We start from the raw sequence: 13,375 nt of genomic DNA, 5'->3' as shown, positions 1-13,375 counted from the left end.
TAGGCCAGCCATTTGTTAACTCCACACAACATAAATGGGTTTAAATAAATATATTGTAATCAGTAAAGATCCTCATCGTTTCAATCTACAATATGATTATATTCTTATTTGCTATGACAATACTTTTCTCATTACTTGAATGTGTTGTTTTTTTGCCTTTCCCTAACCAGCGTGACTTACATACATATTATAGATGAAGTGGAGGCATATTTTTAAGATCACTTATTTTATTGTCAAAAGACTTTAAATCTTTATTTAATGAGAAATTTAAAGATTTTGATTTTCAAGGGGAATAACTCAGATAATTTATTATTTATATTTTTAATTGGAGATAACTCAGATGATTTAATAAGAACAATTTTTCTGTCAACTTGATTATTTAGTTTGTTATTTTGAAAGAGAACAAGAAAAGTGATCCCATTTTCTTTTTATTTCTTAAAAGTTTTTTTTTTAATGAGAGCTGTCCTGTATTTAATTACAAGTCTATTATTTAACTTTCTTTCTAGTCACGTGATAATGTTATCTTACTATTTTGAAAACAAGCTGATCAGCACACAAATTTATTGTATTTTAAGAAATAATCAATATAAAGCACTGATAAGAAAGACATAAAAACGTAACGATTTTTGGTTTATATCCGTTTTTGTAAAAGACAGATAAATTTTGCACAAAATCATTTTCTTCCTTTGATATCTTTCAGCATGCGTGACCTGGATCCATTGGTGTTATTGTTGTCACAGTTGACTGAAGAAGAACAGGTTTGTACTTCCCCTAATATGCACTAATGTCAAATTAAATTTTTTAACCTTTCAAATTTAAAACAAAGAGTAATTATTATCCCAAAAACAGACTTGAATGCTCTGAATTCTTATCATTTGTGGAGTGCCACTTCAATTCTTGTAGATTTGGTGGCTATATATACAATGAGGTACAATTTTGTATTAGCTTATATGATGACTTTGGAAAACCAATAAAATGTAATGTTTCCTTGTTACATGAAAAATTGAATGAACCATACATTAAAAATCAGATTACTATGAGATAAACATAACTTTACTGATTAGATATTTAGAATAAATATGAATAATTAAATGTAATAAGCAATTTTCAGTGATTAATTAAAGAGAAAAAAAATACCTGCTCTGAATTAAATATACATTAAAATATTGCTTATCCTAAATTGCACACCTGAATCTTTATAAAAAGAACCATAAGGCCAATTAAAATTAATTGATAGATTTTCATCCCCGCCCGCCCCTCTGAAATCGTCCCGCCCCGATTTTTTTTATTTTCCAAAAATTACGATTTTCGGATTTTGTTCATTTCCATTTCCGGTAACCGTCAAAATTTCGTTTCCTTCAGAACTTCCTGTTTCAAATTTCGGTTTTCGTATTTCCTCGAGTAAATTTTGCAGCTCTATAATGACAAAATCATCTACCGAGAATAGAGATTGATTACGGCATGAGACGGGCATGAAATAATCGGGTTACAAGTAATACGCTTTGTCCAAGAACGCAAATCGCGGCATGACACAAATTTCTGTGGTTAGAAAACCGTTGATATTTTTTTATTGATAAAATGACTTTGTGGCAGAAATTTTGGACTGTATATTTTATCCAAAGAGCAAGAACCGTGGAACACATTGGTACAAAAACATAACTGGATTAAAAAAAATGTGACACAAGCACGAACTTGTTAGATTTATGACAGTATAACATGAGTTCAAAAAGTCGGCAAACATACACTTATGTTTACCTGTTTATCCATAGCTATTGTTTTTTTGTTGACAAACAGCAAACACCTTCTGTCCCAGTACCCTCAATAGAGTCATTAAACAACTTCTTTTTTGTTAAGTTCGTGTTTTACATATTAATTATATTTGCATCTATAAGAAGAATCTTAAAAACTGTTGAGTTTTCATTTATTCTGTACTCATAGTTGCATACCAATGCATATCTGTTTCATTTTATGGAGACAAAAAAAAAGACATCGCTTAGAAAGACAAAAAAATTTGGTGAAGGTAGTCAAACTGAAGAGAGCATTTCTCTATGTTTTTGCTGTCTACTAAAAATAGGTTTCTAAAGCAGCAATTACATGTGGAACAGGGCATGGTTGCCAATCAGAGGTATTTATTTACCTTTGAAAAATTATATACAATTCCTTATACATGTTATATACAATGTATAGGGAACATGTTTACTAAGTTTCGAGTTGTTTGGACTTAAACTTCATCAAAAACTACCTCAACCAAAAACTTTAACCTGAAGCGGGACAGACGGACGAACGAACTGACGAATGAACGGACGAACGAATTGAACGGACAGACACTTCCGACATTTAAAAAAAATCTGTTTTCGGTGATATCCATTTGATGTGGCTCGGTACTTGTGCATCCCGTCAATGTTTTGTTTGTATTATCTTTCATTTTTGGTGGTGTGTTTTGTACGTGTGACTTTTTGTGTTTCTTTGGTAATACTGTACATGATATAAGCTTTTTGTTACGCTTGAATATATGAAGAACACGTCACAAGAGGGTTTCATAAAAAATAAAAAATAGAATATTAAATCCTCCCACCCGCCCCATTTTTTTCAAAAAATTGGATGAAAATCTACTTATTAATTTTAGTTGGCCTAATGACCAAATTATTAAAAAGATGCACTTAACGGTTTAGAATAAGAATTGCAGTGCAACTGGGTGGTTATGAAAGAGAAATACATGCCCTAAACAGACTTAAAAAATGAATGCCTTAAAAAATAAAAGATAATTTTCTTCTTACAATGATATGAATATCCATGCCTTTAAACTGTATTTCTTTTTTTATAATAATGACTTTGTTCCCAGATGAAAACTGGTCTCTCAGGGTCTGCTGATGTTTCTGTAAAAGAACATAGGGTATAAATCAGGTTGTTTAGAGGTGTAGATTAGAGATGCACTGCTTTGTTGGGTATTGATTCAGATTTTTAGATTTCAGTTGGAATATGGAAATGGAATAGCTGATCACTGTTGATTTGTACACTTAGATTTATTCTAACCAATGGCAATAAAAGTAGTCAAAAGGGATCACTTTTTTCTAACACCTTTGTCAAATTTATTTCAACACAACTGTGTTCATGGTTGCCAGTTTTTATTGGTAGAGTAAGCCAGAGAGAACCATAACCTTCAATAGAAAAACTGTCAAAATCAAATGAATTGATTAAGGCTTTACAGGATAATGTTCATTTAAGTATAAAGTTTCTGTTAGGATCTATTTTATGGAAATTTATGTTCAATCAAACTACAGCCATAAGTTATGGCCCATAATGATACTGCTGCAATAAATTTGGAATTCTTCCAAAGAATATTATTGATATGTTTACTAAGTCATGTAAGTAAGTACTATGCAGTATTGATTCTTTCATGTATTTGAAAGTAAAGTTCTTTTGGTGTCTTCAAGTTGCAAACTACATAATGATGTGGTCCTATTTTTCAGACAAAAAAAATATTAGAAAAGCAAGCCAAGACCAAAGCTGATGAAGCTGGGATGACATTACTGCAGCATGGTAAAATTTTCTCACAGTTACCTGCCCCTGGTGCCAAAATTACAAATCAAGAATTCACAGAGGTAAACTGAAATTCATATTGGTCATTTAGTGAAACAAATAACATGCATTTCAGGTAGAACAAAAATTACATAAATATTATATGCTGCAAGAACATTAGGTTACCTAAACATTAACATTGTTTTCAAGGTGGTATGGGTGTCTTCCTCCATCTTGGATTGTAAAAAACAGAGAATCAAAAGTCCAGATTTTCCACCAAGTTAGCAAAATTTGATGCAGGGTTTTGATGTTAGTTTGCATGGACAAGTGTCATGCAATGTGTATGGTGTATTGGTTTAAAATCAAAATAAACCTTACATTCCTTTACAATGAAAAACAAGTGATATATTTATTGATCATTTGAAATCTATAAGTACTATCAGGAAGCATGATCATCTTGAGTTTAAGGGGTCAATATTTCAATCAAATTGTCTGCTTCCTTGCAGTATTAAGTAGTAAGATGAGGGGCCTGATTAGGGGGTTGGGAAAGGGGGGGGGTCTCATCACAATTCACAGAAAATAAATTTCCATGATCACGGATCACGAAAAATATAAAAGGAAAAAAATCTATAAAAAAAAGGAATCACGATAGTGAAAATTCGCTGATCACGAAGAACAAAAATAACCCATCATGCCCCTCTAAGATTAAAGACTGGCTCACACTGAAATGGTCAATGTATGATGACTTGTCTGTCTGCAGCTTATGAGTAAGCTGTTAATTATTTATTAGGTGATGATAAAATCATGGTTTTAATTGTTTTACAAAAACACAAATTTTCCATGGGCTTGTATGTTGATTATGCTCAGAGTTTCCGCTAGCAGTCGCCATTTTTGCAATTTGCTTCTTCTAATGATAGTCCAGAAAAGAAAACTGTTATTAATAGGAAAATGTAAAAGGTAAAAAAAATCTTTGATTTAAAACATTATTCTTTGACTTTGATATAGATAATTGATTTGAGTGGGTACTTTCAATATAAAAAAGAAGATGTGGTATGATTGCCAATGAGACAACTATCCACAAAAGACCAAAATGACTTAGATATTAACAACTACAGGTCACCGTACGGCCTTCAACAATGAGCAAAGCCATACTGCATAGTCAGTTATAAAAGGCCCCGATAAGACAATATAAAACAATTCAAACAAGAAAACTAACAGTGACAAGTGTTTCAAGCATACTAGTAAATATTCGTAAATATAACTCAACATGCAGACATCTTATACGTTCAGGTATTTCACATCCAAAATTTTATGGAAATATTCTTTATAAAGCACAAAAATGTCAGTATTCTCCTCAGAAACTAACAAAACCTTTAAATAGACTTATTAAAAGGGGATATAGTTACGATACTGTTGTCAGGTCATTAAAGATTGCATATTTTGGCTTTAACATTGATTCACTGATAGGGTCTTTGCATCGGAACTAAACACATTTATTTCTAAAAAAACAGTTGTTGGCATGACACGGGTTATGTTCTTCTCATATATTTTATGATAGTATGATACTAAACCCCTAACGGGAGGGATTGTACCTGATATTCATATGATGAAGACATAATCTTTCAATCAGTTTAATTGAGGTCTGGAGCTGGCATGTCAGTTAACTGCTAGTAGTCTGTTGTTATTTATGTATTATTGTCATTTTATTTATTTTCTTTTGTTACATCTTTTGACATCAGACTCGGACTTCTGTTGAACTGAATTTTAATGTGCGTATTGTTATTCTTTTACTTTTCTACATTGGCTAGAGGTATAGGGGGAGGGTTGAGATCTCATAAACATGTTTAACCCCGCCGCAATTTTGCGCCTGTCCCAAGTCAGGAGCCTCTGGCCTTTGTTAGTCTTGTATGATTTTAAATTTTAGTTTCTTGTATATAATTCGGAGTTTAGTATGACGTCCATCATCACTGTACTATTATGCATATTTTAGGGGCCAGCTGAAGGACACCTACGGGTGCGGGAATTCTCGCTACATTGAAGACCCATTGGTTGCCTTCGGCTGTTGTTTGCTCTATGGTCGGGTGGTTGTCGCTTTGACATATTCACCATTTCCTTTCTAAATTTTATTTTTAGTATTACTTCTCAACTTTTTCATTTACAATGGTCTAGAAAAGAAAACTGTTGTAATGAAGAACTCCATTCAAAAGGTTGGCAATATCTGGGAACAACTACTCATATGAGAGTAACCCTTCAATGTAATGACTACACCTTAAATGAGGGATCAATTTCTAGTGATAAAAACTTTTGTTTTGATGTAAAAACCATTTTTTAGTACAAAAGGCACATATTTTTATTTTGAAGAAACTTTCCCAAAGAAACTACATCTTTCGTGTATGATATGGTTAAAACATGTCCAATAATATTCTGGGACTTATATTTTCTTTATTTTAAGTAAGTGGCCCCCTTCTTTTAAAGTTATTCAAAATATAATAAATTTTCCCTCTTTTAAGTTAAAAATAAAGTTTTTCTTTTAAAAGTAAATGTTAAGTGTTTATTCATTACAATGTAGACTCTAAGATAAGTTTGAGAGAATTATCATAGACAACAGTGGGACAAACTCATCTCATTCATGGGGAGGGTAGGGGGGGAAGGAAAATTTTAAACAAAAAATATATATATATGTTACTTGGCGAAAAAAATAATTAAGTGGCGAAAAATATATTGTTTTGGCGAAAGAGGTAGTGAAAAAAATTATTGACCCAGAGGAAACCCTGATTATGCTTGAACCATAAGATCCAGTATTCAAAAAAAATCCATGAAATGTGGTAAAAATGTAAATAAATAAATCCACAGTATTGATTATTATTACAGTTAAAAGACATGTTACTAAAAGAATCAAAATCAGTAGCTGGTACAACATCTACAGAGATATTACGAAAGGCTTTGAGAGAGAAACAGATGAAAAGAAATGGTAATGAGTGCTAGATGTGATGTCATGAGTGGAACACAACCACTTAAATTTAACACATATAGACATATTTCCAGTCTAGTCATTCGATGATTTTATGAGTAACTTCAATAAAATAATTTACAATAATTGAAATGGTTATAACAAACAAAAGTTTTGAAATTTGATATGTGATATTAATTGACTACAAAACAATATTTTATATTAAGAAAATTAATTAGCATTGTCCCTTTCCACTTTCAGATGGGATATTCAGACATTGGGCAGTTTTATGCTCTTTGGTCAGGTTGATGTCTCTTTGACACATCCTCATTTCAATTCTTAATTTTATGACAAAAGTATACGAGTTTTATTTTGGACATATGTAATTTTTTTCAGTCAACATTCCTCCCCAGCCAGAATGGTTGTTTCAGAGACCAAGTTTGACATTGGACTTTATTGTTGGAGTTGATGAACCTATAGATCAAGTAGGTGAAAAATAACTATAGTCAGTTATGATATGCATGTTGCTATTGAAATAGCTTCATCCAAATGTACTCTTATTTTGATAGAATAAAGTCCAAAAATTGTTTGCTGCCTAATAGATCTTTTTCTTTGAGCTGTTTAGTAAAACATGCATGGGACTTTCTCAACTATGGGTGAGTGTGAAGTTCTGTGAAAGTGTAAGTGAAATTCTAAGTTTGCCTCTTTAAAAAGGTACCAGGTTTTGAAAGTGCCTCCCCTTGTTACTATGCATAGTTAAATAGTTTTTCCTTTTTAAGTAAAATTTCTCTCTTGGTTTTAAAATTTTAAACATTTTAACTTTTGATGATACTTTAATGGACCAATTCAGACATGGTGTTTATGGATGTAACATTACTGTTTTGGATATTGATGTCATTTAAAAGATGTTGATACTTCACAAAATAATTTATAAAGATGGTGATTACATTTCTGTATTTAACCATTGAATAAAAGAAATCCATAGACTATCATCTATTCTAAAATCTCTGAAAAAAGTCTTTACAAAAATCTTGTGAAATTTCTTAATTGTCTCATTATGGGAGAACAATATCAAAATATATTAATTTACATAATGTACATATAATATTTGCATGTTTACAGAATATTGTACCCTTGGGTAGCCTCCCTTTGCCGATGCAGGAACAAGCTATTATAGAGGACTTGTTAAAATGTATGGAGGTGAGTATTAATTATATTTGAAATTCACACTACCATTTTCATAAATGATAATAGATCATATATAATACATCCAAATAATGGGGAAAATGAATAGTGCCTGTGCTTTTTTTTTTTTAGTTAAATCTTGAATTTATAAAAAATAATGATTCTTGGTAGGAAAATAATGTTATTTGAGTTATTCATGAATTGCAGTTTTTGAGAATTTTATGTACTGGTCGGATCTTTTAAATTTAAGTTATTAAATTGTCATTAGGACAAAAATTTATCTGTTAAACAGAATTAAAAACTTGAATATGCTTTATCATTCATTTACAGGGGATAGAAGGGAAATACATACTTGCCAGAGCATTGACAGAAAGATATGCTCCTAAAGAATTCATGATTGATGAAAGTTTAGGTAAATTTGCAGTGTTAACATAATAATAACATCAATCAGGTAAAAAGAAGCTGCATTCCTGATTGAAGAAGTGCAAGGCCTTAAGCTTTAAAAGTATTATTTGCTCTCTGGAATCACAGAACTTTCCAAATGGCTATGATATATATTGACTGTTTTATATAAAAAAAATTAAAAAAAAAAAGTGTAGTGAAATTATTGAATCTTACTTAAAAATTTCAGAATGGTTATTGATAACCAATTTATTACAAAGGAGGGGTGAAAGATACCAGAGGGACTGTCAAACTCATAGATTGAGAATAACGCCATGGCTTACAAAAGGAAAAGACAGACAAATAATAGACACAACATAGAAAACTTAAGAATAAACTGATTCCACAGCTATAGATGACTTAATGTTAGAAAATAAAATAAATGGTAACAACAAAAATGAATGAATACAAAAAAAGGAACTATTAAATTGTACAAATAACAACATAAATTATTGAATGATGAGAAAATGCTTAAACTGATTTTTTTTTAAAATTTATTTAAACTTGTATGAAAATGTCTAAATCAGATTATTGTTGTATCATAATTTTTTTTCAGATCCTTCAGTACAAGAACTTGTCAGAAGATTTCTTCCTTTGTGTTCAAATTATTCTACTGTGGTGCGATTTATTGAAGGTAACTTAATATATTTATATCAATCTGTTAGCTGTCAATATTTAATTATGCACATTCTTTCATTCATGAGTTTATTATGTATTATAAAAAAATATCTTTATCCTCTGTATTTCAGAGAAATCTGCTTTTGAGTATGGGCTGGTTAACCATGCTTTAAGTGCTTCTATGAGAACCCTTATAAAGGTGAGTGGTGTATACATGTTTATGATGATATTTCTCTTTCGCTTTGTAAACAAAACACCAGTTTCTGATTCCGATAGAAAATAAGGTGCACATGTTTAACATCACAATTAAAATTCCATTGTCTGTTGTATTTTAATGAATGTTTAAGATAAAAATGGAGATTTCTGTTGGAGTTACTTGCAAATTTAAAAAAGTAATTTTGTAAAAGTAAGTCTGTTATAGATAATGCAAATTTTAAGGTTTTTCTTGTCGTAGAACACACCGAAAGGTGGTCAGGATTGATCAAATGAAAGACCGAGCGAAGGGAGGTCTTTCTTTGAGCAATCCTGACAACCCGAGGTGTGTTCTACGACAAGAAAAACCTTAAAATATGCATTATCTGACTTATATACCGTCAAAAAAATATTATTTTTTATAAAGATTTGCAAAATTTAGTATCCTATTTTACAGACAACACTAAAGTGGGATATTCCTTTCTAATGCGTTCATATTTTAATACGCCCTACGGCTCATTTAGAATGTGAAATAAAACTCACTAATGAATCTAGATATAAACCTTTTAAAAAATATTATCCATACACAATAAAAATATTACTGTAACTGCATGAAGTAAGACACAAATGTATTGTTACCATCCGATAACAGTGTATGACAAATACAAGACACATTGTAAGTAATATTGTTTTTTCTATTTGTAATTTCATTTCTATCGCGGAAAAGTGGTTATTTTTTTTTAACAATTTAAATTGAATCGAATGAAAAATTCAGAAAGATTGTCTTTTGAAAAGCAATACATTTTATTAACAGATACTCAGGATATAATTATATACCCTCCGCACCCGACCCTTTTCTGAGTTACGTTAATGTTATTCAATAGAATATAAGATTATCTTATTAGTTGATCATTTGATAGAGTAAAAGTATACATAAATTTAAAAAAGTTAAGAACTGACACGAAGACGAATATAAATACATGTAGGTCACAGTATGATTTCCTATTCAGCATTTATCGTTCTGAACATGCATGAAATATTTGCCACTGGACGTTAAGCAAGCAACCAAAAATCAATCAACCTATTCAGTGTGACTCCAAGATTTCCAAAATCTAACACACGAATATGTTAAATCTGGCTTTTTATTTATGAAAGTCTATATTAAAATTCATCTCACATATATGATAATGTTCTTTATTGTAGCGATAAATTAACAACACTTCACGTTATTTGTTTCTAAAATTAAAATGCGGGCAATGAATGTTTCCTTTACGTCTATCATCGATTGAACTTTAAAAAATAAATTTCCAAATCGGCAACAAAAACTATCAGACGAATAAAATTTTGAAGTAAATTATAGATTGCATTTTATAAAGGAAAATAATGACCTCACACAGGTCATTATTTTATGCCTTTGAGCATATTTCATTGAAACATGGTATCGTCTGGGTTGATTCGAAAAAGAATGACCTGTCGTTCTGAAAGAAAATAACTCCATATAGGTATATAAACATGAGATAAAAAAAATCATAAAAATAGGCTGATTTTCAATAAAGTTTTTGCTTTGTTTAATCAATATGGTGCCATTCTATTATGTCTGATAGATCTGTGAGGAAGTTTTGATTTTTTCTGTTAGAAAAATGCTAGAGTTCTTTAAACTGTTTACCCATATAGACTTATGTCACTGCTGTAAAAAGTACCTCTTGTTCAGATGATGATAGTTTTGGTTAAAACTGGAACAGTTGAATGCATTCTTCAAATTGCCACTTGAAATCTATCTTTTAGATTATTAACAATTAGTAACAGATTTGTATTTATTTATTTATATTATTTTTTGCAGGATTATATGGTATTAGTAGCACAGTTAGAGCAACAGTATAGAAATGTAAGTACAATTGGACAGGTACATTGATTTAACTATTTATGATATTTAAAACACTTCTTATGTGAATCTAAAATAAAATATGCTAATTGACTGTGTAATTGATTCATACCTTTAAGGTTTGTACATGTATTTATTTTAGTGTCATTGGTTCTTTATATTTTCTTTGTAAACTGCAATTTGCTCATATTAAGAATAATGGCTACAAATGAGAACACATTGTAACCCCTGATAATTCAAGATAACTACATTTTATATTTCAGGGAAATTTAACTCTTCAAAAGTTCTGGTTTTACATACAACCAACAATGAGAACACTGGACATTTTAGCTTCTATAGCAAATTCTATTAACAGGGTAAGTATGAATTCTGTATTGATTAAGGTGCTTCAATGAAAAACTGTAAAACCTTCATTACTAAGACAATTCCATTAACAGGGTAAGTATGAATTCTGTATTGATTAAGGTGCTTCAATGAAAAACTGTAAAACCTTCATTACTAAGACAATTCCATTAACAGGGTAAGTATGAATTCTGTATTGATTAAGGTGCTTCAATGAAAAACTGTAAAACCTTCATTACTAAGACAATTCCATTAACAGGGTAAGTATGAATTCTGTATTGATTAAGGTGCTTCAATGAAAAACTGTAAAACCTTCATTACTAAGACAATTTATACACATAGTTATTCATGGTCAGATGTATTAAACAAATCAACAGTCTTGACGCATGTGACAAATATGGTAGAATTCTGGTTCAGACTATTTTGTTTTATTATTTTTGCAGGATTAAATATAAGCATATGTATTTTAATCACAAACTATATAAAAAATTGAAGTTGAGTTTTAAAAAATACATTGGTATTTTACAAAGAACAAATAATGAATACCAATGACTGGAAAGTTAGTTTTCAAAGTAGAAAAGTTCCACAAGTTATTCTTTGTCATGAGCCATTTGAGGACTCAATTTTTTTCTGCTACAAGTTTACTCATGTCCTGAATATAAATTGAATAATTGCAACTGGACATTAAGCAAGCATCAATTAAAGAGAATTGAACAAAATATATTTACAAGTTTGATTTTTTGTTAACAGGGCGAGTGTATAGGAGGAGCTGTATTAAGTTTGTTACATGAGAAAACTTCTGGTTTGATTGGGTAAGTTGCAAAACGTTAACACTCAGATGACATTAATTTGGATGTAAATATTGTAAACATACACCTGTATCCAAAAAAAAGTTTGTGTCCTTCTTAGGGAGAATACCATTTTTAACCGGATTTTTGTGACAAAAATGTCGGTTATTGATTTGGGGATGTACGGCGGGCGGGCGGGCGGGCGGGCGGGCGGGCGGGCGGGCGGCAATCAAATGTTGTCCGTGCATTAACTCATGAACCGTTCAACCAAAGCTTTTAAAATTTTAATATGTTATTACTGACAACTATTCGAAGGTCAAGTTCAATAATGGCGATTTTGACTTTTACCGTTCAGGAGTTATGGTTCTTGAAAGATTGAAAAATGGAGTTGTCCGTGCATTTACGCATGAACTGTTCCACCAAAGCTTCCCAAATTTTAATATGTTGTTACTTATGAAAGAATGATGGTCAAGTTCAATAATGACGAATTTGACTTTTACCGTTCAGGAGTTATGGTTCTTGAAAGATTGAAAAATGGAGTTTCCAGTCGTGTCCGTGCATTTATGCATGAACTGTTCTACCAAAGCTTCCGAAATTTTAATATGCTGTTACTGATGACAAAATGGAGGTCAAGTTCAATAATGACGATTTTGACTTATACCGTTCAGGAGTTATGGTTCTTGAAAGATTGAAAAATGGTGTTTCCCGTCGTGTCCGTGCATTTTCTCATGAACCATTCAACCAAAGCTTTTGAAATTTTAATATGTTGTTACGGATGACAAAATGGAGGTCAAGTTCAATAATGACGATTTTGACTTATACCGTTCAGGAGTTATGGTTCTTGAAAGATTGAAAAATGGAGTTTCCAGTCGTGTCCGTGCATTTATGCATGAACTGTTCTACATAAGCTTCCGAAATTTTAATATGCTGTTACTGATGACAAAATAGAGGTCAAGTTCAATAATGACGATTTTGACTTTTACCGTTCAGGAGTTATGGTTCTTGAAAGATCGTAAAATGGCGTTTCAATTCAGGTTGTTGCATTTACTCATGAACCATTCAATCTAAGCTTTTCAAATTTTAATATGTTGATACTGATGACAAAATGGAGGTCAAATTTGATATTGACGATTTTCACTTTCACCATTCATCAGTAATGATTCTTGTGATATTGCCAGGACACAAATAAATGTTAATAAATCCGGTTTGCTGTCGTTGTGACAGCCTCTTGTTCAAAAGGATGATCAGCCGCTGCACCCCTTATTATGGACATATACAAGAAAAGTTACTTTGCCTTTCCAGGATACCTTTCGATAAGCACCTGGGCATAGGTTAAATAAATCAGTATTGTAAGCTGTGTGCTCTGACAATGAACTAAAGTTGTTTTTTTTTTCTTATGTCACCTTTGTATGTCCAAAATACTGGATGCGTCAGACATCAAAAATGAAGGATAACAAA

General features: G+C 31.1%; 1 protein-coding gene across 5 annotated transcripts in view; it reads left to right on the top strand.

Moving 5' to 3' along the window:
* LOC143048357 (gamma-tubulin complex component 2-like) overlaps positions 1 to 13,375 on the top strand; it is a 52,473-nt gene that overhangs the window by 10,393 nt on the left and 28,705 nt on the right. For all 5 annotated transcript variants that reach the window (XM_076222006.1, XM_076222008.1, XM_076222004.1 and 2 more), the window contains exons 5-15: positions 701 to 758; positions 3,471 to 3,602; positions 6,391 to 6,490; positions 6,866 to 6,954; positions 7,592 to 7,669; positions 7,985 to 8,066; positions 8,652 to 8,729; positions 8,845 to 8,912; positions 10,746 to 10,790; positions 11,051 to 11,143; positions 11,880 to 11,941. In XM_076222006.1, coding sequence (XP_076078121.1) covers positions 701 to 758; positions 3,471 to 3,602; positions 6,391 to 6,490; positions 6,866 to 6,954; positions 7,592 to 7,669; positions 7,985 to 8,066; positions 8,652 to 8,729; positions 8,845 to 8,912; positions 10,746 to 10,790; positions 11,051 to 11,143; positions 11,880 to 11,941 — 885 coding nt within the window. The remainder of the gene's footprint in view (positions 1 to 700; positions 759 to 3,470; positions 3,603 to 6,390; positions 6,491 to 6,865; positions 6,955 to 7,591; positions 7,670 to 7,984; positions 8,067 to 8,651; positions 8,730 to 8,844; positions 8,913 to 10,745; positions 10,791 to 11,050; positions 11,144 to 11,879; positions 11,942 to 13,375) is intronic.

Source organism: Mytilus galloprovincialis, chromosome 10, assembly GCF_965363235.1.
Source record: "Mytilus galloprovincialis chromosome 10, xbMytGall1.hap1.1, whole genome shotgun sequence".
NCBI lineage: Eukaryota > Metazoa > Mollusca > Bivalvia > Mytilida > Mytilidae > Mytilus > Mytilus galloprovincialis.
The sequence above is the reverse complement of the archived record's forward strand: the minus strand, read 5'-3'. Positions and strand labels throughout refer to the sequence as shown.